General features: G+C 40.4%; 2 protein-coding genes across 3 annotated transcripts in view; both read left to right on the forward strand.

Moving 5' to 3' along the window:
• The window catches only part of LOC147331858 (uncharacterized), a 93,153-nt gene that overhangs the window by 38,067 nt on the left and 32,778 nt on the right, over positions 1 to 22,308 (forward strand). The gene's annotated exons all lie outside the window — the stretch shown is intronic.
• Positions 15,668 to 19,286, forward strand: LOC147331859 (uncharacterized). 2 transcript variants are annotated; one of them, XM_086290530.1, is made up of 3 exons: positions 15,668 to 15,815; positions 17,750 to 17,905; positions 18,331 to 19,286. In XM_086290530.1, the coding sequence occupies exons 2-3, from the start codon at positions 17,780 to 17,782 to the stop codon at positions 18,562 to 18,564; spliced, it is 360 nt and encodes a 119-aa protein (XP_086146656.1). In that variant the 5' UTR covers positions 15,668 to 15,815; positions 17,750 to 17,779; the 3' UTR covers positions 18,565 to 19,286. The 2 variants fall into 2 exon arrangements, with proteins under 2 accessions (XP_086146656.1, XP_086146657.1); XM_086290531.1 differs by lacking the exon at positions 15,668 to 15,815 and adding an exon at positions 16,671 to 16,702.

The following is a 22,308-nucleotide window of genomic DNA, read 5'->3' on the forward strand; positions in this document are numbered from 1 at the left end:
ACACTTTGGCACATCAAAAGTCAGTCTTGTTACATGAACTAGTAAAATATTTGTTTGTTACACCAATGTTAATCTTGTTGAATGAACAAATGTAATTTATGTCTGTAGTACTTACACCAATCATGTTTCAGTTAGTGTTTGTATTGCTTATGTAAACATTACTTTTAATTAAATTAATGAAACATACATAAATGATAACTTGCAAAACCATCTCTTTTATTTTGCTTGAACATTCTTAAAACAGTTGGCAGGATCCCAGTTCAGCCTAGCTTTCTCCCCTTTAACCATCTCATACTAAGACCACAGAACTTCCAGATCAAGACATGCTGACTGAAAGAAAAAATACAATAAAATAACCCTAACCCTAATAATAAAAATGAAATAAGTCTGTTGAATAGTTTGCAGACAAAAAATATTATCCCCAAAGCAACTTTCGTAAAATGTAGTAAAATATGCATTGCAAACAACAATATGAATTTTAACACAATTTAAAGCTCAGACATAACATTCAACATTACTATAATATTACAACATTACTATGTTGCTTGCATACATTAGTCCTCCATTTAATCAGGCTGTATCCATTAATAGTGACTTTATGCTATTTAACGTGTGGAGAAAACATTCAATTTTGAGCATAACTGCTCCACTCAAACAATTTGTGAAAACCAGTGTGCATTTGCCTTTGTAACAATTGCCATCTGGCAAAAATCAGTGTTTACACTTAAACTGTATAAGACTTTAAGTTATGAACAAACAATCTTTGTATAATAGCCGCAGAGCAAACCACATAGTTTATATGAACATTTTATAACTTACAATTTTAAACTTTAAAACAGTAAACACATATTTGCATCGCAAAAACCTTGAAAAAAAAACATCTGGCTTGCCTGAGTCTGTTTCAAGCTCATTCACCCCATTAGCTTGTTTTTTAGAAACTGTGCCTTGGATGACAACCTCTGTCCATCCAGCTTCATGATAATCTTTTGCAAGACTTCAAAAGTGCATTTGAGCTCCGGTGGGTAGCTTAGGTTCAGACAGTATATCAGTCCAAATAACAGAGCACAAGCAATTGCAATGCTCCTCAAACCAGTGAGAACCTCCACGCCTTCAATCAGGACACCGATGTTCTCTGGGTCATCTCCAGGCTCCGCACCCTCCTGATGTATGACATACACTCCCATCACAGTTTGTTCCATGGCTTCAGTGTTGGCCTCAGTGTTCTGTGACGTAAAATACAATAATACATTTGTTTGAGTCTAGATATGAAAAAAATAAAGGAATTCAGCAATCAGCGTGAATATGCTGATATATTTACTAAATTCTATGTCTCTGGTTTCACACCTCAGAAATTTGACATGAAACAAAACAAGGACCAATTGCAATATCTTTTATTCACACGTGGTGTCACATTTTACCATTTCATATATTGAAATTACCCATAACTCCTGGAGCAAATTACATAACACAGAACAACTTGTGAATGTAACTGACCGTATATTCCTTCACAAGTTTCTCATGGTCTTCATTCAGGTAGACACACAAGGACTTCAGGATGCATGCTCGTCTTGCATGTATTGTGTCATCCTAAGAAAAAAGGGAATCCATAATGACAATATTTAGCTTTTAGGCAGCAGTTTGAAAAAGGAATACTTAGTTTGGAAGAGTCCAAAAGGCCACATGGTAAATAGACTGGTTCTTATATAGCGTTTGTACTGAAATGACTTCCTTTGGTCTATCGATAAAAAATACTCAACAGGCTCTACAACCCTAAAATTTTGTATGTAGTATAGTTTTCTTTTATAAGGAGTGGCAATATTTTAGCCACAGGGTTAGAAACACATACAGAATTTGCAAGCTCTTCAATAACAGCCTGACTAATATGGAGGTTAAGGCTCTTAAAAATTTCTCTAATTGTACGCTTTGTCAGAGGTACACTAGCTGAACTCAACAGAAAAACTAACTCCTCTAAGAACTCATCTAATCCTTTTGCTGGAACATGAAATATGTGTTCCAATTTCAACAATATTACTGCTAATTTCCGTTCAATTAGTTCGGGCTGATTTTCAACAGCACTATTATCACATTCTGTCACTGACTCACTTTCAAATTCACCATAGGATACATCTTCAGAACAGCTAGCCCTTACGTTATCAGAGGACTCTATCACTTGAACTGGGTCCACACGTGTAACTACCCTGTCTTTAAAATCTTTAAGTGTGTGTGGATGATGCTTCCTCTTGTGTGTATAAAATGTATTGTAAATATTTGTCTTGAAAGGGCAACCAAGAAACACACAACTAACTGTCTCGTTACTTCGCAGATGTGTTCCAATATGGACAAAAAAATCTCTCTCAGAGAAGACGTCACTGCAGTCACATAACTCACATTTAAAAGTTACTGAACTTGAAGCTGTCTGTGTAAACTGAGATGAATGAGCTTTATAGACATGAGTGTTCAGTCCACTCCAAGTCTTAAATGTGCACGGACAATTAACATATATGCACAGATAATGTTGACCTATTCCGTAATGATGATGTAGTTTATAATGTTGAAGTAATTTGTACCTGCTGCTCTCTCTGGTAACACAATGCTTGCACTGCCACATACACGTCACTGATAAAAAATGAAATATGCATTAGAAAACGTCAAGGAGATTAAACTTCTGCATCATCCAAAAAAAATAAATAACATAATAATAATAATAATAATAATAAGGCAAACATGAACTTACCATGTATTGTTGAGGAGGTGCATAAGAATCTCAGAGCATGGGAATGTGGCTTTATTTTGTGATGTATTTCTGGGGAGAGAAATTAATTAAAACAAAGTTATTACTCTGACAAATTTGTGTTAATATCTACATACTGTGAAATGTGAAGACTGTTACGGTGCGTACACACCGAACGCGATAGACGCGACCAGAGCTTCAGGTTTACATGTAAAGTCAATGGAGGAGCACGATGAAGCGCGACTGGAGGTCCAGCTAAACTTCGGAAGCAGATTTGCATTGAGAAAACGCTTTTCTGCCTACTTCACACGACTGACGCCTTTGAAGCGCGAAGTAAAATACGCGCTGCAGTTTGTGTGGTGCATTTTGTGCATTCGCGCTTATCACGTCTACCGCTCCAGCTGGTAAAATCTGCGGGACAGCAGCTCCTCAAACTCGGCAAGGGACAGAAGGTGGTACAGCTGAAAGCGGCCGTCATCCAGACGGAGCTTCTGGAGCAAGTGGTGAAACTCACCAAACTGCTCACGCTTGTGGAAGACCTGATGGACCCAGGTACGGTGAGGACGTCCTTTAGGCACTGCTCTGCTCTCCACAGCAAATAGAGAAGGGAGACTCTTTCTTCAAACGCTAGATTGACAGCTGCCATTTTAATAACATACCGTCTGGCACTACTTCCTCCCAGATCTCTTCTTCATACGCGTGAAAATTGCATATAAAGCTCGACCAGTTCATGCTGGACGCGCTTCGAGGTGCAAATGTGCACGCGATCAGCTAGGGGCGTCTATCGCGTTCGGTGTGAACGCACCGTTAGTCAGCCTTAATGCAGAGCACCAGAGAAACTATAACCCGAACAATTATCCACCTAAATCATTCTGAATTCGAAAATTAAGTGAATATATTACAAAAAAAGAAAATGCACATGCAATTATTGTGACAGATTTTATCTTACTCCTTGTTATTAACTCCCCTAAACGCTGGTTTAGTTGAATTAAACCTTTCATCAATCCAGTTAATGCGGTTGCCGCGACTAAACTCCACTGACAAAAACAGGAATTTTAGATAGAGCATCATAAAACACTCATAAAATCACCCAAACCATGTCGGTCAGTCTTACCACTACTACCAACAATCACCAACTCCGGTTAAGCAGAAAGTAACCTGTCATTCACGGAGCTATATGCGAAGACGTTACGGCTCTACGCGGCTTTCCCGCTCTTCAAAGTTAGCTAACTCCAGAGAAGAAAAACAGTCCTACCAACGCAGATAACCATGAAACAAACCTCATTCAAAGTCGACAGAAACAAAAACAAAAACGAACTTACCAAAATAACCTCATCAGTTTTTGCTCTGTTGCAACAATTAGCGACTCCGGTTAAGTTTTTAAAAAAACATTAAATTCACCGACTTACATTTGAAAAATGCTTGGGTCTACAACCTCCCTGCTATATATAAAACTCCTCTAAATCTCCACACTACACAGGTAAAAATTTTTAACTACCGTATTTTCACGACCATAAGGTGCACTGTGCTAAAAGGCGCAGTCTCAGTTATGTGTGCCATTACTGTATTTAACACACACATAAGGCGCACTGGACCATAGGGCGCATACAAGTACCGTATGCGTATTTAAAAATAAAGCAGGAGCAAACCTGAGTTCGGTACCTTACTCACATTTCTATTACCGGTAATCGTCATCATCAACAACACACAAGCATACAAGTGTGCGTATTTAAAAATAAAGCAGGAGCAAAACAAAGTTTGGTACTCACATTTTTATCATCAATCAAACCCATCGAAGTCCTCATCTGTGTCTGAATTGAACAGCTGCGCTAAATCTCCATCAAACATGCCAGGTTCACTTTCTTCACTGTCAGAGTCACTTTCCGTGCCGTGCGGTTCCTCGGAAACGATGCCGGCTTTTGCGAAAGCTCGAACAACAGTGCCAGCAGACATGTTAGCCCAAGCATCTACAATCCATTGGCAAATTGTGGCGTAACTCGCCCGGCGCTGCCTTCCACTCTTAGTGAAACTGTGGTCTCCATCGGTCATCCATTATTGTATTTATATATTTGTAACATTTGACTCAAACACTTTTGGGAAGGATGAAAATGTTTTCAGGAGGAAGTTTTTCCTTCTGTCCGACTGCAGTACACACAACACTGCGTCTCCCTCCCTTATCACACTTCCTCAGGCTGGTGATGAGCGCCCCCTGGTGTCAGTGTTGATGACGTCATGCACAGTGAAACATAAACAGTGTCTGTTAATAAAAAATCATGTGTCCATTTTCATGTTTGCATCATGTTTCTGTAAAATCATCAGCTGTTTCTGAACCTTCTTCATTGTTTGACTCATTCCAACAGCTGTGAGCTGTGATGGAGTCAGAGCAGCTTCATCACTGATGTTCAGGTGAAGCTGAACTTAATAAACTGTAGAAATGATCAGGATTCAGGCTGGATGTGTAAAACACTTCTGTGTGAGGTCGCAGTGCTTCATATGTGTGTGTGGGCTGAAGCACACACGTGTGAGTCCTCAGAGGTTTCACACACATCACTGCACACACTTATAATCCTAGTTTAAGCTTGTGGATCATATCGGACACATCAGCAGCTCTTTGGAGACAAAGATTTGAGATTTAAGATGAGTCGTAGTCTTTCTATCCATGGTAGCTTCCACTGCTGAGGCTCGGGAAACATGAAGAGGATAATTAAGAGCAAGCATCAGCTCTGTCTCATCTAACTACACAGTATTATGATCATGCACTTATGTCTCAAACTAAGACACAATGAGACAAAATGAGTTCTGTGAGTCTTTAGATTATCAGTAATTCTGGTGACAGTTTGACGCTCAGTGGAGCCATTTTTGGTTTGTGATGAGTGTTTTGTGAGCTTCTGTTTTGTGAATCGCTCTTTGTAATTTAGAAGATGGTGCAGAAATGTGCGCGCCCTTATCTGAGAGGACACGGAGAGAGTGTCGCAGACTCGAGGTGAGGAGATAAACCTCGGAGCTGGACGGCCTGCACGTTACCCATGTGCATCTTTTCAGTGACATCAAGTGAACCCATAATAAGCATTTCTATGTCTTAGACATCATGTCCATTTCTAATGAGAGATTATTTTTAAATGAGGGAAACCTGGTCTAACAACACGCTTCCAACAGAGCTAAAGGTTCACCACAGTGAGACGGTGGGACTCTGATAAGAACTGAAACACTGTGTATGAACAGCTGAGACAAAACTATATATAAACACTCATTTATTCCAGTTTAGTTTGCAATGATTTCAAAGTAATGTGGAACGATTCATGTTCATGAGCTGTTACAAACACAACTATTGATTTGTCTATATATGGTCGGACTACAAGGCTCGTGTTGAGGCTCTTGGAATAATGTGTGAATTACAGCAAGAAATGATGGTTTCCCATTTTACCAAAGTGGAATAAAATCACCACAGCAAAGAAATCATGTTATTGTCTGCAGCTAAAATATATGGTGAACATGGTTTTATAATAATGTGCAAACACAACCTCACTCTGCTCTATACGAGGAGCCAACCACAGCTGTCCGGGTCTTCATCCACCACCTCCACCATCTTTGCTCATCATCATTCACTTAATTGCTGATTGGTTTAAATCAAACTCCATTACAGGTTCAACTCCATCATATAACAGCATGTTGACTTTGGATCTGGTGTGCAGTGCCACCTTAAAAGATGAGGAAACTAAGAGATTACAAAAAAAGAAGTGGAGGAGTTAAAGAGCTGCAGCAGATTAACAGTTTCTGACAGTCATGTGTTAGAAATAGGACGATTAGATGAGCTGAGGGATCCATCTACTGCTCAGTGAAGCCTCATCAGAAACAGTCTCAGTGGAAGGATGGCTCTATTGTTAAGGAAGGACACAGGCAGAAAGACTGGCGTCTGTCACACAGGAACTGGACTGAAAATCAGCTGCACATATTCATCAGTATGTGCAAACATATTATAGGTGTGGAATTCAGGACAGTACCATCAGAAGTTGATCCACTGTGCAAATGTCTGATTGGCAGTGGCTTCATTTTTCACTATGAACAAACTGCTAATGCAGCATCACAGGACGTCAGCCATGGATTGGCCTCCCCAGACCTCAACATTACTGAAACATCTTAACAGAGGATGGAAACAAAGGGAACCAACAGCCAAGAAAAGACCAAGACTCCAGGCTGTGCTGAATTATAAAGGTGGACTGACCTCCAGGGTCCTTAGTATCATATAAGCTCAGTTTGTGTCTTATATACTTTCCATTTATATAACAAAATATATAGAAACGAGGGTGGTTTAAGATGTGTGTAGAGTTTTATTCATTATCTTTAGACAAACAAAGAAAGCACCATCCATTCGTCTCCAGTCTGTATGAAAAACAGGGGAAAGGTCAAATTAAACCTTTGAAATTCCTTTCACAATAAATCCATAAATAAACAAAATAAAACATAGAAAAGTGTTTAAACCCACTTTTCCATAAAGCTGTCAATAGGAAATGTTCCAGTAAACATGTCTGTGTTTCTGCTGTTTTCCTTTCATGCGTCCACAGCTGACAGGTAACCCTATTGGAGTCGCCATAGTGACGGGTGGCGTCTCAGCTTCAGCGTGTTGATGGGCACAGCCATGGTTACCACAGCTGGAGTTGGTGTACGGCGAGCTGTGAGAGGACAGAGATGGAGAACGCACATTTAACTCTTTAACAGGAGATACGTTACGACTAACAGACGACTGCTGTCTACATGATGTCTTTGCAGCCCTTATGCTACATGTTACACAACTTTTCTTCATGCCAACAAGACTGAGGTGCCACATAGTCGACACATACAGCTGATTATGATGCATGTTTTACTATTGCTATGTTCACATCATCTGCTTGGCTTTATTACTGAAAGCCTGGAGATCCTCTGACGTGTGCATGGCTGATGTGAAGTATGATTAGTCCTACATGACATCAACAGCAGAGGCAATGAAAGCTTTGTTGTTAACAGGTTGTAGGTAAAGTCAAATGTCTACTTCTACACTTGTGTTGGGTAAAGTTCTTCTCACTGCAGCAGATTTATATCTGTGCTTTCACAGGGCGTGATGTGGAGCTCAGCGCTGAGGTGCAGGTCTCCTTGGAGACGGCATCCTGGCTGAAATATTATCATGCTTCCAAAACATTTCAGCTTTTATTTTGAAAGAAACAAGACTTGAAAACGAGTCCCCTTCTTCCTCTTTGTCTTTGTTCTTCAGAGGAGTGTCACCTGGACAAACTCAGGGCTGTTCTAGAGCCTTTCTTATTATTTGACTCCATAGAAATAAAACTGAATGGAATCAAACAAAAACTCCCAAACAGCTAAAACACTTTGCTTTATTCTCTTTTTTAACAAATACGTTGAAGTCCATCCACAACAACACAGCTGAGATCTCCTTTGTAATCAAGTGTTTCCATCCTTTGTACAGATCTGCATACAAAACAATCATTTACGTCCCACAGAAGTCTAGTTACACGTAACTATACAAGAACTGGTGAATGACAGAAACATGAGACACATGATCACAGGTGATAACAAAAAGAGAAAGAATTCATGTGTTAGTGATGTTTTTCAGCCCTGATGGCTCATGTTGGAGAAACAAGCTGAGGTACGTGGAAAGTTCACACACACAAGTGGGCGTGAGCGCACACACACAGAGAAACACAACTGAAGCATCTGTTTGCTGTTTCTGCTTTCATCATCTCTGCTGCTGTGTCAGGCTGGGGTCTCTCAGTGACGTGGTTGAGGTGAAGTATGACGAGTATCCCTGATTCAGTCCATCGAGACAAAGGGCAAAGAAAGCTGTTGTTAACAAACTCTATGGTGATGTGGCATTTAGCTCTGACTCTACGCTCTGCTGAATCCTTTGAACCTGCTGATCAGTAAAGCTCTACGTGCTGCAGCAGATTGACCTCATCTGTGTTCACAGGTGTGGACCTCAGCGCTGAGGTGCAGGAGACTTTCATTCAGTTCTCCCTGCAAACAGCATCCAGCCTGGAAATACTGTCATCTTTCCCAGAAACGGTGCTCTTATCTCAGAGAAGAAGTCTGATGTAAATAACTGCAATCAACAGTGATGTTCTGCACAGATCACTTTTCCATTTTGCTCTCTAGATGAGTCCCAGCTGCCTGACCTTGTGTCCAGGTGATCGTCTCACTGAGGAGCTTTTGTTCTGAAAATCTCACGTCCATCACCTGTTTCCTTTTTACTATCTCTGCTCTTTCTTTATTCACAATGCTCATAATATCACACAATTATATTCATCACCTGCATGTTTTTATCCAGCTGCTGTTAGAACCAAACAAATAAAAAGGATGAAAAGCCTGAAATCCTTTGATTTATTACATTTGAAACAAATATGAGAGCATCCCTAACAGCACAGCTGAGACCTTTGTTTTAATCAAGCCTTTGTATCGACACACTTGTAAAGATTCATATACAAAACATAATAGAATAAATCAATATAAAATACACATAATCACAAAAATGCAGCCATGTTGTGAGTTTGCATCTAAAACATGTATGTTTCCCTTTGTACAGGCAGATTTACAGCAGACAAAGCAACACGCTGATCGACTTTGACCGCTGCAAAAACAAAATACCCACCAAGTCTGAAGTCGATCAGAGGAACTGTTGACAGACTGACAGACAAACAGATGCTTGATTCATTAGTGCGATTAAATGTTCTTCTTTAGCAGCATCACTTCATGTGTTTGTGTTCCAGGAATAAAGGTCTGTTTAAACTGGACGTCTCCTCAGCATCACTCGTGCTGTCGTGGTTTCAAAGCTGTGCAGAAAGAATCTGAGGGATGATACAGAGGTGACCAAAGTTACAAACATCCAGCTGTGCTGCAAATGTTTGCAGAGCTCCAAACTCTTTGGCTTTCTGCAGAGCAAGTATGGAAGAAGCACCTGAGCTAACTTCAGTTTAGACGATATGAGGAAAAATGCTGCTTCCCAAAGTTTCCTACAAGTATCCAGTTTATATTTAGAGAAGCGAAGGCTCTTTATCCTGACAACTACTCCCTGGTGGATCCCTGTCCTGTGACAGCAGCAAAGACTGTGTATCAGTATCATCAAAGCCACTTCAATAACCAGTGTTTAAAGCTCTCTAGCAGATGGACTTCAGTGGCAGCAGCCTCTGTCTGCTGTGTACAGAAGGTTCTCTGATGAAGCACACAGCAGATGCTGCACTACAACAGCAGCAGCAGCTCAGCTTCAGTTTGCTTCGACGCCCTTTTTGACCTGTGAAACAGCAGAAAATGAAACATTTCAACACCCGTTTGTTAGCGTGAGCTATTCTGCTGTTTTTCATCATTTCACAGGTGAAATAAAATCACATTTACTTCCTGTAGGAGTGATCGTGTCCAGCCTGACTGAGACCATGTGCTCCATCCTGCACAGGTAATAAACCTCTGACATGAAGGGCTGTCAAGTAGTTTTAGACAAATGGGGGTAAAAGAGACGTTAAAAGCTTAAAGAGAAACTACATTTTCTAAGAACTGTCTGACGTTCACCTCTCACACAGTGGATACGATTCTGCCGCTGCAGGAATAATCTTTGTGCTTATGAAACTGTCCATGTGTTTGCAGAAAATGTCACATGTTCAAAGCCATCCCAGCACCTGGGGTTTGTATAAGTGCAGCTGCTGGTGGGGAGATAGTCTCACTCTTCTATATAAAGAGTCAGCAGGCAGCAGATCTTCATCTGTGATCTCCTCCATCATCACGTCTTCACTCTTCAGCAGCTATGGCTTCACTTCGTGCCCTTCTGGGAGTGGTGCTGTGCTCCTCATGGTTTCTGCTTCTGCCTCAGGCCGACTTTGATTTACAGAGTCATCCATAATATTTTTTATTTTTTATTTTACTGCCCATCTATTTTCATACAAATGTCTCCGTCTTATGGAAAAGGGGTGGAGCTTATCCAACGAGGACAGGCAGGGCCCCCCCAGACAGTTTAGCAGTCTATACAGGAGGCTGACCTTTGCAACATGTACTTCTATAATGACTTCACCATTTAGGTTATTTGGTTATGTTTCACCCTGGATTTTGTGAGATAATATTTATTTTGTCCACTGATTTAAAAACAACAAACTATATGAATATAAAACAGAGTGAACAACAAAACATCAGCTTTGGAAACTTTGATGTAAAATTCTGCAATTGTTTTCTCAGATATAGCATAAATCAAACTAACATACATCAGTGTGTTATTAATGTGCACACACACACACACACACACACACACACACACACACACACACACACACGTGTTACAATAAACAGCTCTTATGCTTCTGTATGATTCTCAGTGCTTTCCATTTGCGTGTCCACAGGTTGCTGTAAGTGGTGCTTGACTGCAGTTTGCTCTCATTTCAAGTGGTTTGCTGTCACAAAGCCAACAGGAAGTCCGGCCATGGTTGAGCCGACTGAAGATGGGTTGAAGGTGGCGTCCTCGTTTCCTCTGTGAGCGCGAGAGGACAGACAAAGCAAACACCGTTTGGACAGCATTAAAATATTTACACTGATGATTAATGTTGTGTCTTTGCACCTGTAGCGATACATGTTGGAAAATGGAGACTTTAGCCACCAAGACTGACGTGCCTGGAAACTTCCCTGTGAGTACGCCCACAAAGACAGGAAACAGTTTAGCCACCGCGGTTAATCCTCCATCATCATCATCCAGTATTTTTCACATCTTTTCTTCTGCTGTTTCCCTTGTTGTCAGTCACGGGGTTTGTGACTGAAATGCGTGTGGTCGACGGGAAGCCTGACGAGTACGGCCTGAATCATTCCATCAACACCGGACGGAGTGAAACCTTTGTTGAAAACAGATTATATGGTAACGTTGCATTTAGCTTCAGTAAACTGTGAAGTTACAGCAGCAGATTTACATCACGTGGCTTCACAGGAAGTAGTCTGGACCTCAGCGCTGAGGTTCAAGCAGCTCTGCTTGCAGACGGCATCCTTCCTGAAAATGTTCTTCATCTTCCTCAAACCAGAACTTTTACATTGGTGCTGAAGTTCTATATAAAAACAGCCTGAAATACAAAGTGATGTTGTGCACTGATTACCTCACACTTTCCATGTTTCCTTCTACAGAGGAGTGTCCGCCTGAGTGTTTTGTCTGATCTGTTGTTGATCGTCTCATTGACACTGCATGCAGATCTGACACCAGGGCTGGACTGGGACAAAAAATGGTCCCGGGCATTTTGACTGGAGACCGGCCCCCCAGGTATTAAAGGAAAAACCATGAAGCCTTTGAATGAAAACAAACGCTGTTGTCACAGTGATGGACGCTGTCTTGTTGGTATACATGCATCAGTCTAATAAACTTAAACCTGCACCATCCTCCCTGTCCTGGTATTCTAAACAGGAAGTAGACTGTTGGTCGAGTTAACCTCCTGAACATCTACAACACACGGTGGAAACCTGACATTAAGACAGAGACTAGAGGTGAGACATGATCATTGCTGATTACTGATGACAGATTTAGATATGTTTTCATAAACCTTTCATTTGCCACATCAATAAACAGCACGGCAGGGCAAAATATGTTTTCTAACATGGCAACCTTTAAAAAGTGAAAGGAGACAGAAAGACAGCTGAGAAAGAATCAAACGGACTTTTTGATGCATTTTACACACAGTACTGGTGCAGAATCTAGAAAATGTGGGAAACACTGGCATCATATGCAGTACTTACTTCTGAAGAAATTATGATGGGACCCTAAAAAATGACTATGTACAATAATGGATTTCTATACATTTTACATCAGATGGAAACGTTTGTTGTAAGATTCAGATAATTATTTATTAAAAGCTCGACATTTTAAATGAGAATAAGAAAGAAAAGTATTTCTTTGTGCCCCCCTCTCCCTGTTAATGCCCTACCTGCCCCCCTGGCAACACTTTGCTAGACCCGCCCCTGCACAGTTACCAGCTGTCAGCTACACAAAAAGGATCCTGGTGTTATTTGTCTCTCAGAAACAGTTCATAACTTCAACTCATTTTGGTTTTGTCATGTTTTGTTCTTTACATTGTCTTTCTTCTATATAATTGTTAAACATTTAATAAATATGTCTACAAAAAGATTTTAAAAATCAGACATTTCACACAGACACCCAAATGATTTCTGACTGATGAAGGGGGCTGAAGGTGCCCTGCTCTTGCCCAGCTTCTGCTGCTCTCTCCCTGCTCACTGTCAGCAGCTGGCAGCCTCGGTCCTGCCTGAGACTCTTCATCTATCAGTGCCAAAGAATATGGGAAATAGCAACGCACAACATGCACATTACAAAACAAGCACATGAATCAGCATTACATTCATTAGTGAAGTGCTGACGTTCGTTCCTAAACTTTGGGCCTTAATTAACATCACTGTGAACTAATGTTTGCTTTGCTTCTTAACCAGTGAAGCAGCGAGGGGCTTTCTGAGGTTCCTGCTCGTAAATGCCCAAAATGAGTCGAGTATTTCTCTGCAACTACAAACTCTGTTTTCATCAGAGGTGTAAATATTACAGCACTGTGTCAGAGTCACTGAGGCTGGAACACAGAAAAAGGAAGTAGATGTATTTATTTTTAGACTTTATTGCCTGGAACCACTTTAAAAATACGCTTTGGGTCACAATTAACTGCAGAAAACCAGGAATCCACATATGAACATTATCTGTGCAGAGATTTATGCTTCTGAAGGTAAACAGTGAAAACTTGCAGCACTAAATGCACAGATAGCCAGGCGTTTCACATTTTGGGACCATCTGCCAGTTTTCATTTCTTAGGTATTGAAGAGCAGAAATGATTGAATTTTATTTACATGCTTAAAAATGTTTGCTTTTGAATATTATTTGAAGAATTACCCACACACTCAGGCACTGTGGGCCTGTTTCCCTTTGCACAACCGAGTGTTGGAAACGGGCCTTTTCTCTTTAAACTCTGAGGGGCTGTAACTTTGGCTTCTATTGGCAGATTTGCATGATTGACCCTCTTTTTAAAATAGTTTTAGCCAAGAGAATCAAGCTAACATCACTGTTTTTACGTCAGCTCACGTCACACGAGCTGTTTCAAGAAAGTCCTCCTGTCACACAGCAATGCCTACATCAATCACACCACTCTGCTTAAATAATAATAATAATGTTTAGTGAAGCAGGTGAAGCAAAGGGCTGCTTTTAATAGGCTGGGAGACCCAGGTGTGCTGCTTTAGCTGCTGAGCCTCTCATGCTAGCCTCCATCTATAAGCTGGGATCACAGGAGCACTGCAGTCCTGACTAGATCAAGGATTGTTATTCATGCAGGTGACAAAAGTTTACATTCACAGAGTCATAGGATTGAGCCTGGTTTGAAAAGCAGCTGTTTAATGCAGCTGCTTAGAGTTCACACACAGTAGAAGAATCAGACTTGAGTCACATTTCAAACACTGGAAAAATACTCAGCAAGTAACAATGAAAACAGCACAGACTCAGTATATCCTGTTCAGTCCTGTGTTTGATATGAATGTGCTGTTCAGAGAGGATCTCATGTCCTCTTTTACAAAGCCTTTGTTTCATGATGTTTGTGTATAAATGAATGTAGGTGTGTTTCTAAGTGTGAAGGAGCCCTGGGAGAAAAGACTGAAGCTTGTGCCAAAGAACAAACAGGAAAGAAAGATCAGCATTAATGAAGACGAGCACAGAAGGAGCCCAAGCACGTGTTGCTTTTTCAGATTTCTCTAAAAGTGTGTGTTCATTTGTTCCATCCTTCACAACAAACAACAGCTGACAGACACACATGCACTCTGTGTCACTTCACAGGGGCTGATGAAAGTGGACACAGTAAAGGGAGAGCTGGACCTGCTCTACACATCCTGCACTCTGTTAACAGACTTTATTCTGCAGCATCAACAGATAAAAATATATGAAGATATAGAAACGTTTAACATTGTGACTGTTCACATTAGTGAAGCTGTTACTTTGCTGCCAGGTGGGAAAAGAAGCCTAAAGCTGAGTCTGATTAAACATCTGCTGCACCAGAGAGTTTCATGGCCCTGCTTTATCCTGTGCTTGCTGACCACCTCGTCCTGAAACCTCTTCATCATCCTCACAGTTGTGTGAAGAAAGAGGGAAGCAGGTGGAAACCATCTGTGCTGCTGTGTTCACTTGTGTGTGTGCGTCTATGGTCATATCTAATGTGTACCTACAGACAAACACAAACACCTGGCATTGCACAAGAGTCTCTATGGAGCAACCTGCAGATGTCAGAGATGTGATTAGAGGGTAAAGTGGACTAGTGAGAGCATCTATGTTGTTGTTGTCTGCTGGGGGACAGCATCAGCTCCAGAGATGCATCAGGATCAGCAAACTAATCTGCAAGGCTGCAAGTGTCACTGAAGGAGTTTGAGTCAGTGAGGGACTCAAACTCACACAGCTGGTCAAGAAGGCTCAGCAGCTGCTGTATTTCCTGAGGAGGCTGAGGAAATTTGGTATGTTGGCCAAGATCCTCAGCAGGTTCTACAGCTGCACTGTGGAGAGCAGCCTGACAGCTGCATCACTGCATGGTACGGCAGCACTACTGCAAACCGCAAACGCCTGCAGAGAGTGATAACAACTGTGGAGAAGATCATCAGGACCCCGCTGCCCTCTCTGCAGAGCAGCTACCATCACAGAGTCCAGAGCAGAGACACACCTCTGCCCTCGAGACGAAGGTTCAGAAGTGTGAAATGTAGAACATCCAGACTCAACAACTCCATCTTCCCCACTGCTATCAGACTCCTGAACAGCTGACCGACCTCAAACTGCACACTGAAAAAAATGCAATAGGGTGGTTGTTGAATTTGCATAGAATTACTTCATATATCCAGCACGACTAATTTAAATTTCACATCTAAACATATTTTTGTCTTTTAATTTTCACATATTCTTTAAGAATATTGATTCTTTTAGAACAAATCATGTTGAAAAGAAACAAGTTAGTCGTGTTTTATCCTCAAGCTCCGCCCCCTGGAAAGGAAAAATCGGCTGCACTGTCCGCCATTTTTGTCTCTCGCTTTGGAAAATCTACTACCATCTGGAGTTTTACACTTGAAGGTAAATAAGATTTTAAAGCTAACACACCAGTGAGAAAGAGTGTAGACCCTTTATATATGTGGACTTTTACTGGGGTGTTGTTATTTTACAGGTATGTGGGCTGTTTATCGAAAACCATGAAAGGCTAATGTTAGGCTCCAGTTAGCTAATGGTAACCGAAATTATGCGATAAGCAAATTAGTAATTAACATATATAATGTGAGTTAATATTGTTTGTATATTCTTTCAGTTTAAATTACCAGACTATTACAAACTTGCATCGGTGTCTGTAGTAAGTGGTGGTACCTGCAGTGTCTTAACCATTAAACAAGCTAATGTAGGGCCGGGATATGACTAGTTTGTTGAAACATGTCTGCTGCCAATGTGACTGCTCACACACGGTAACATTACCAGCACATAGCCACAGCCGCTATAAACATGCTGAAAGGTCAATCTAGCTTCTGTAGTCAGCAGCTGGAAGACTCAACACAGACCCAAGATTCAGTGTAACGGTTATCTAAATGTTGTGTGTCCTGTTTGTAAGCCCAGAAAAAGAAATTACATAAAATGACGACCTTGAACTTCAAGCTAATGTAAGCGTAATGCTATAGCATAAAGCGACTAATTCAATGATGAGGTTGTTAAATTAGTAAAAATACAGTAAATATATCCAACATGAATCATTTATATTTTTGGTCTAAACATAATTAAGTCTCATGCCTTTCACTTGTTTTAGAAGGATGTTCAGTCTTTTAAAACCAGTCATATCAAAATAACAGAAAATAGTTACGTTTTCTGTTGAAACTCCACCCCCAGGGTGTGTTCTGCGAGGGAAAATTCACTATGGCGGTCCGCCATTTTTTGTCTTCGCTTCGTTTACGTTTGGTGCTGAGCTTTACTTTGTCAAGGTAAACTGAAAACTACATGTTTGAGAGGAAACGAAGAGAACATCCATTAGATGGGGAAGTTTTTCTCATGAATTGCTGTTGAGCAACATAATGGAAAAAACAAGTCATTCCTTAAGTTAACTAACGATAATGCTAGCTTAAGCTGCGGGACAATATTATGTGCATTAGCTTTTTTTCAGTGTGTGCCCAGTCACATCCGCTTGTTTTTTCTCAGTGAATACAGACTAACAAACTCGTGTCCATTTAGTTAACTGGTTGTACCTAAAATGTTTTAGTTAAACAGTTAAATAAGCTAGTTTGCCATGGGGTGTGCTCTGTGTGTGTTGGGGGGGGGTCTTCACTAAAGTGGGTTTATTTAGGGCATGACACCTATGCAGTACTCATTAGGAGAGGAAGTGCATGACGTGGGGCTTTATTTCATGTTCTGGGGCAGTGAATGTAATCTACTGATAACATGTTAAAGACACACAAAAACCCAACAAATTGTTTTAACTGATTTATAGAGAGACTGAGAGGAGGGCTTAAAGAGATAAAAAAATAATGACAATATAAATATGTTAAATTTATTTTTTCTGTATCGATATATGGTGCTTATCGCTGCTGAAGGGCAGATTGGTGTTGCTTCAGAACAATTCTCTAGCGCTGTTATGTAGAGGTGTTACAGTTAAGGTTTTAATAACATTATTTTATTTACTAGTGAAGATTTGCATATGTTATCTCACATTCTGTAAGGTAAATTTTCTGGAAAGGTCAAATTAACTAATTTAACTAAGTATTAATGAAAGACCTTGATGTGTATATGACAATAATAGATGTAGTTTCTGGGTCATTTGGCAGAACTGCAAAATGGCCAGAAGGAGGCAACTGCTGTGGTTGCAAACAGGCTTTGGGTGGTTTGGAAGTAAGGGCAACTATGGAACTGCTCAGCAACATGGGACCCATAGCTAATAAATAGTAATATGACATAAAATAACAACTTTGTGTGGATGTAACCTTGTGAGATTTGAGATTTTGACAGCCTTTTTATGTGACAACTTCTCTTTTTAGATAAATGCAGAGTTTAAGCGCATTACCACCATGCCACTGCAGTCCAGATTACTCTCGCAGATAGATGTGCTATCTGACAAACTAATAAAGGTGTTCAAAAGGCGAGGAGGACAAATAGGAAGAAGACTTCAGAACATTCTGGAGCCCACGGCCCAGGTAAGAAAAAAATTAATTTGTGTATACACTTTAGGGAAAATAATAATTTTAACAAAATGCTGCTTGTCACTCTATGCCAGGAGTATGTCGAAAATCACCTGGGATTTTCACAATTTACCATGGGTGCGTTTTTTGTTTGTTTTTTTCCTTTACCTGCATTAGAACTATGTGTGGAGTTCATAGTTGAACACCTCTCTATGCTCTGACAGTATTCTGCTTCTATGCATGGAGATTTCACTTCATGCATTACCTTTTTGAGCATTCTGAGGACTCAAATCACATGCTGTAATGAATCCATTTTTGTTCACCTAATGTGTTAATGTTAACATTTTTTGGAATAGTGACACAGATTAAAATAAGATTTGGTATAATGTTCTTTGACCAGTGTTCTGTTTAATTAAATTTTGGAATTCTGCATTTTCTAGGCCACAGATGAAGCCATTATCCAACGATCTAATAAGGAAACAACCATGGGAATTTACATCATAAAGTCAAGAGATGCCAATGGCAGCCCTGAGGACATCGGGATAGTCCTTGAAGGCCAGAGAGTCTGGCAGGATTTGGATAACTATACCCTAGCAGCTGCAATGCTGTTTGGACTAATGTACACTTTGAACCTCACCTACCCACTGGAAAAGTATACCTTCGAGGTATTATAGAAACTGGTTATGGAGCTCAAAAGGAACAGCCTTTCAAAGAAGGCCCAGGTTTTCAGGACCAGACTGTACGATTGAACAGTTTTCCAGTTATTATGTGGGAACAACATGTTTACCTCTTTGAATATGTACCATCCTTTCTTTTAAGCCAGCACTGGTAAAGTTGCAGTACATAGTGAAACTTATTTTTCTGGCACTTTTCAACTTGGGGCCTTTATTACTGCAGTTTTCACTTTTCAAGCCATGACTCTTTTAAAAAAGAAATTCAAACTTTGAATGTCCATTTTTCTCAATGGAAATGGTGCCTTGCACCAATTTCACCAATTTGCAATTTTTTTCCCAAGGTGCACCACTACAAACAGATTGCATCGTCTAGTATTAGTGATTGTGATGTTTAGTGATAGAAGCAAGCCAATACTAATCAGTTTAGGTCTCTTTGTTTTGTGCCTGTGGGTTATAATGTTATTTTAAGTCTCTTCTTTGTGTCATTTTAATAATTACACCCCTGTTGCCATATTACCTCATGGCTCTTACATTTAAAAAACTATTTTTTACATAAGCGCGATGTCATAAGGCCCCACAATGTTGAATTCAACTTACAGAAGATAACTTTGAGGAATGTTGTGGAATGTTTTTCAAGAGATGCATTGTACAAATATGACTCATGTATATTTTGGAAGCCTGAATTGAAAGTCCGTTGTTACAACTGTGTAGTATTTTCAAAAATACAGGTCATTGTTCAAAAATGTTTTGCTTATTTCTTTGATTGAGAGAAAGTGTACAGTACATACAGTAAGATCAGCCTTAATTTAGTTTTATTTATTGAACACTCAATTACATATTAGATTATATATTATATATTAGAAATTTGTTATAAAATAAAATAAGCTTACCATAAAATAATCTTGTCAATATAACATATAGTAGTCCAGTACAATTAACACAAAAAGTTCATGTCTGATAAACAAGTGGTTTCTATAAATATTTGACCGGAATGAAAAACATAACAACAACATAAAAAAGTCATGTTCATGTTACCAGAAAAATGTGTGCAGGTATAACATAAAAAACTAAGGTTAACCAAACATAACTTAATTTCGTGCAACCGATTACAATAATTTTTTTATGTTTATACCACTGATTATTTTTTTCAGTGCAGTTTGCACATCAGGTCACTTTGCACACTAAGTTCATTTTGCACATTAAACTCCATGTACATCCATGTACATCGACATCTGCAGACCACACGTGTCTTCAGTTACTTATTTGTACTTATTTGCAGTTATTTATCTTTTTATTTTATTTTTTTAAGTTATTTCTTATCCTTATTTTATCTTTTTATTTATTCTTATCTTGTTCTTTTAACCATTATCTAACTTGGCATTGTGCACGGTGTGTTTAGATTCAGTTTAAATTCAGGGACACGGAGCCCCTGTTGATCCTCTACCTAATCACACGAGCCACGGTGTGAGAACGGGTGTGGGTCACAATCAGCCAAGGTTTTGGGTGAACCCATTGTGAGATCTAGCCCCACCCCATCATGTGATTTCCTGTGATCAAATGTCCCAGGATGTAAGTGGGCGTTAAGACGTCCATGTCCCTCTTCAAGCAACTTAAAGAAGTCCAGACGCTTTTCTTTCCAAGCTCCTTCAACAACATCATTCATAGAACAGCTTCCAGCTTCTTTTGCTCGGCTACAGTTTGGATGGATTTGCAGATGCAACAAGACTAAAATGGTTAGGGTCAGGAGGTCAAAGGTCAGAGCTCCTGTGGGTCTGAGGGCGGCCTCACGCTGGAGAAGGATGAAGGAGTCTGACCTGAGCCAGTGTTTGACATGAACACATCAGCACTGCTGTCAGTGAGCCTAACGACAGCCGTTAGCATCATTTCAGTGTTTCAGTCATAAAAACACTTCCTGTCACTGTGGTGGTTACAGTGACATCATGCAGTTTGTGCTTTGACCTCCAGAGGGCGACAAATCAGCACAGACAGAGAGCTCCATTCAAACTTTGCTGCCATCAGGAATAATTCTTCAAATATAATCATCAGTGTTTGAGCAGTTATGATATCAGGGACAATCTAGACATGTGTGACAATACTGAACATGTCACATGACACACCTCAAACATCATGTGATCCACTCTCAGTCTGCACTTTCATTCATGACTTCAACAGGTTGAAATGAGCTTTGAAGAAACATTCAGTGAAATAAATCTTTCATGGATTCATGTGAGCAGCAGATGAACTTTGTACCAACAACATCTTCAATAACAGAGTCTGAATGAAGCTCAGGTGTTGATGCTGCTCACTGATTGGACGCTTGCTTTCAGCTCTGCTCTCAGTCTTTACTGCACAGGTGAAGGTAGAAAGTGTGACTGGATCTATAGACTGGAAACAGAGAAACATGCTGAACATTTGAAGCTTTGCAGCAGAAATGTTCATGTTACAAATACAGCAGAGCTGATCTGGGATCAGTGTGTTCACACCTGCAGCTACAACAAGGTTTCATGTCTCCACACGTCAGCATGTGAACTTTACTCTGACTCAGTCTGAGCAGTCAGACGGCATATTTTTAAAGTTAACACATCAGCACACACAGAGCTGAGCCCCTCCCACCTGTGCTGAGTTTCAGGTGGAGCCCCGCCTCCTTCCAGGAAGCAGCTCACCTGTGTGTCCGTGTTTAGTGTCCAGGTGTGGAGTGGAGCTTGTTGTTGGTGTGAAGAAACTGTAAGTTTGCTTTGTTTCCTCCTTTAACAGTTTGTCTTTAGGAACTTTACTGTTTGTTCAGCTCGTGTTTGATTTCTTCACACAACAAACTGTGTGTGTTTGTATTTCCGGTCTCTCCATTAAAGTCAGTGTGTAATGTTTCCTGGCTAACATCAGCTGTGTGCAGCTTAGTTCAGCACAAATCTGCCGCTCCATAGTTCACGGTAACGGACTCACAGCTGGACCAACGAGGCCGAGTGTGTCCGCCACTCTGAGCTACGTTCGTGTTTGTGTACTTGTAGTTTGTACTTTGAGTTCACTCAGAGCCCACAGAGGACGCAGCGTACGTGATGACGTCACAGCCCTTTACCTCCTTTACTGTCACTGTGAGACACCTGCAGAGCTCTGACGCTAAGCTAGCACACAGCATGCTAACACTAAGCTAAAGCTAGGCTAGCCAAGAACCCAGAGTGAGGTTAAAGCTGAGTAAACACTGACCCCAGACCAGCACCGTGATAAAGTGAGCTGCTGCTGCTGAACTTGAACAGGTAACAAAGTGATGAGCAGTCAGGCTGCAGGTTTCTACCTGTTCATGTTTCTACAGTAGAATCACTTTGAAGTGTCTTTGTGCTGTTTCATCTTTGATTTGTGTTCATAAACACTCAGAGAAACATCACGTGACCTCATCAGGATCTGTGTTGGTGTGTGGGGCTGTACCTCAGCTTTATGTTGTTACATGCTCATTTGTTCATTTTAACATCAAAGTAATGTTATGAGGAGTAATGAAGTAACGTACTCCATTACTTTTAATTAAAGTGTTCTGTGTAATATGTGTAATAATGACTGTTTTGAGTAATGACCAACACTGATCACAACAAAGAGGAAATGCCTCCAACATGCACAAACATTTGAGCCACAACATGCAGTTAATGTGCACAAATGTCTTTGATATGCTGCTCAGTGATGGTGGTGACTGTCAGAGCAGAGCTACTGAGAATCAATAAGTAATATCAATGATGGGATCAGAATCACTAAATTCTT

This window comes from Aulonocara sp. 'chitande type north' Nkhata Bay, linkage group LG4 (genome assembly GCF_057382095.1).
Source record: "Aulonocara sp. 'chitande type north' Nkhata Bay isolate Kocher_YH1m ecotype deep benthic linkage group LG4, A_spYH_male_GT1.1, whole genome shotgun sequence".
Classification (NCBI taxonomy): domain Eukaryota; kingdom Metazoa; phylum Chordata; class Actinopteri; order Cichliformes; family Cichlidae; genus Aulonocara; species Aulonocara sp. 'chitande type north' Nkhata Bay.

Coding starts and splice junctions, on each gene's coding strand:
- LOC147331859 (XM_086290530.1), top strand. CDS start 17,780: ATGCCACTGCAGTCCAGATTACTCTCGCAGATAGATGTGCTATCTGAC. Junction 17,906..18,330: donor TTCTGGAGCCCACGGCCCAG/GTAAGAAAAAAA, acceptor TGCATTTTCTAG/GCCACAGATGAAGCCATTAT.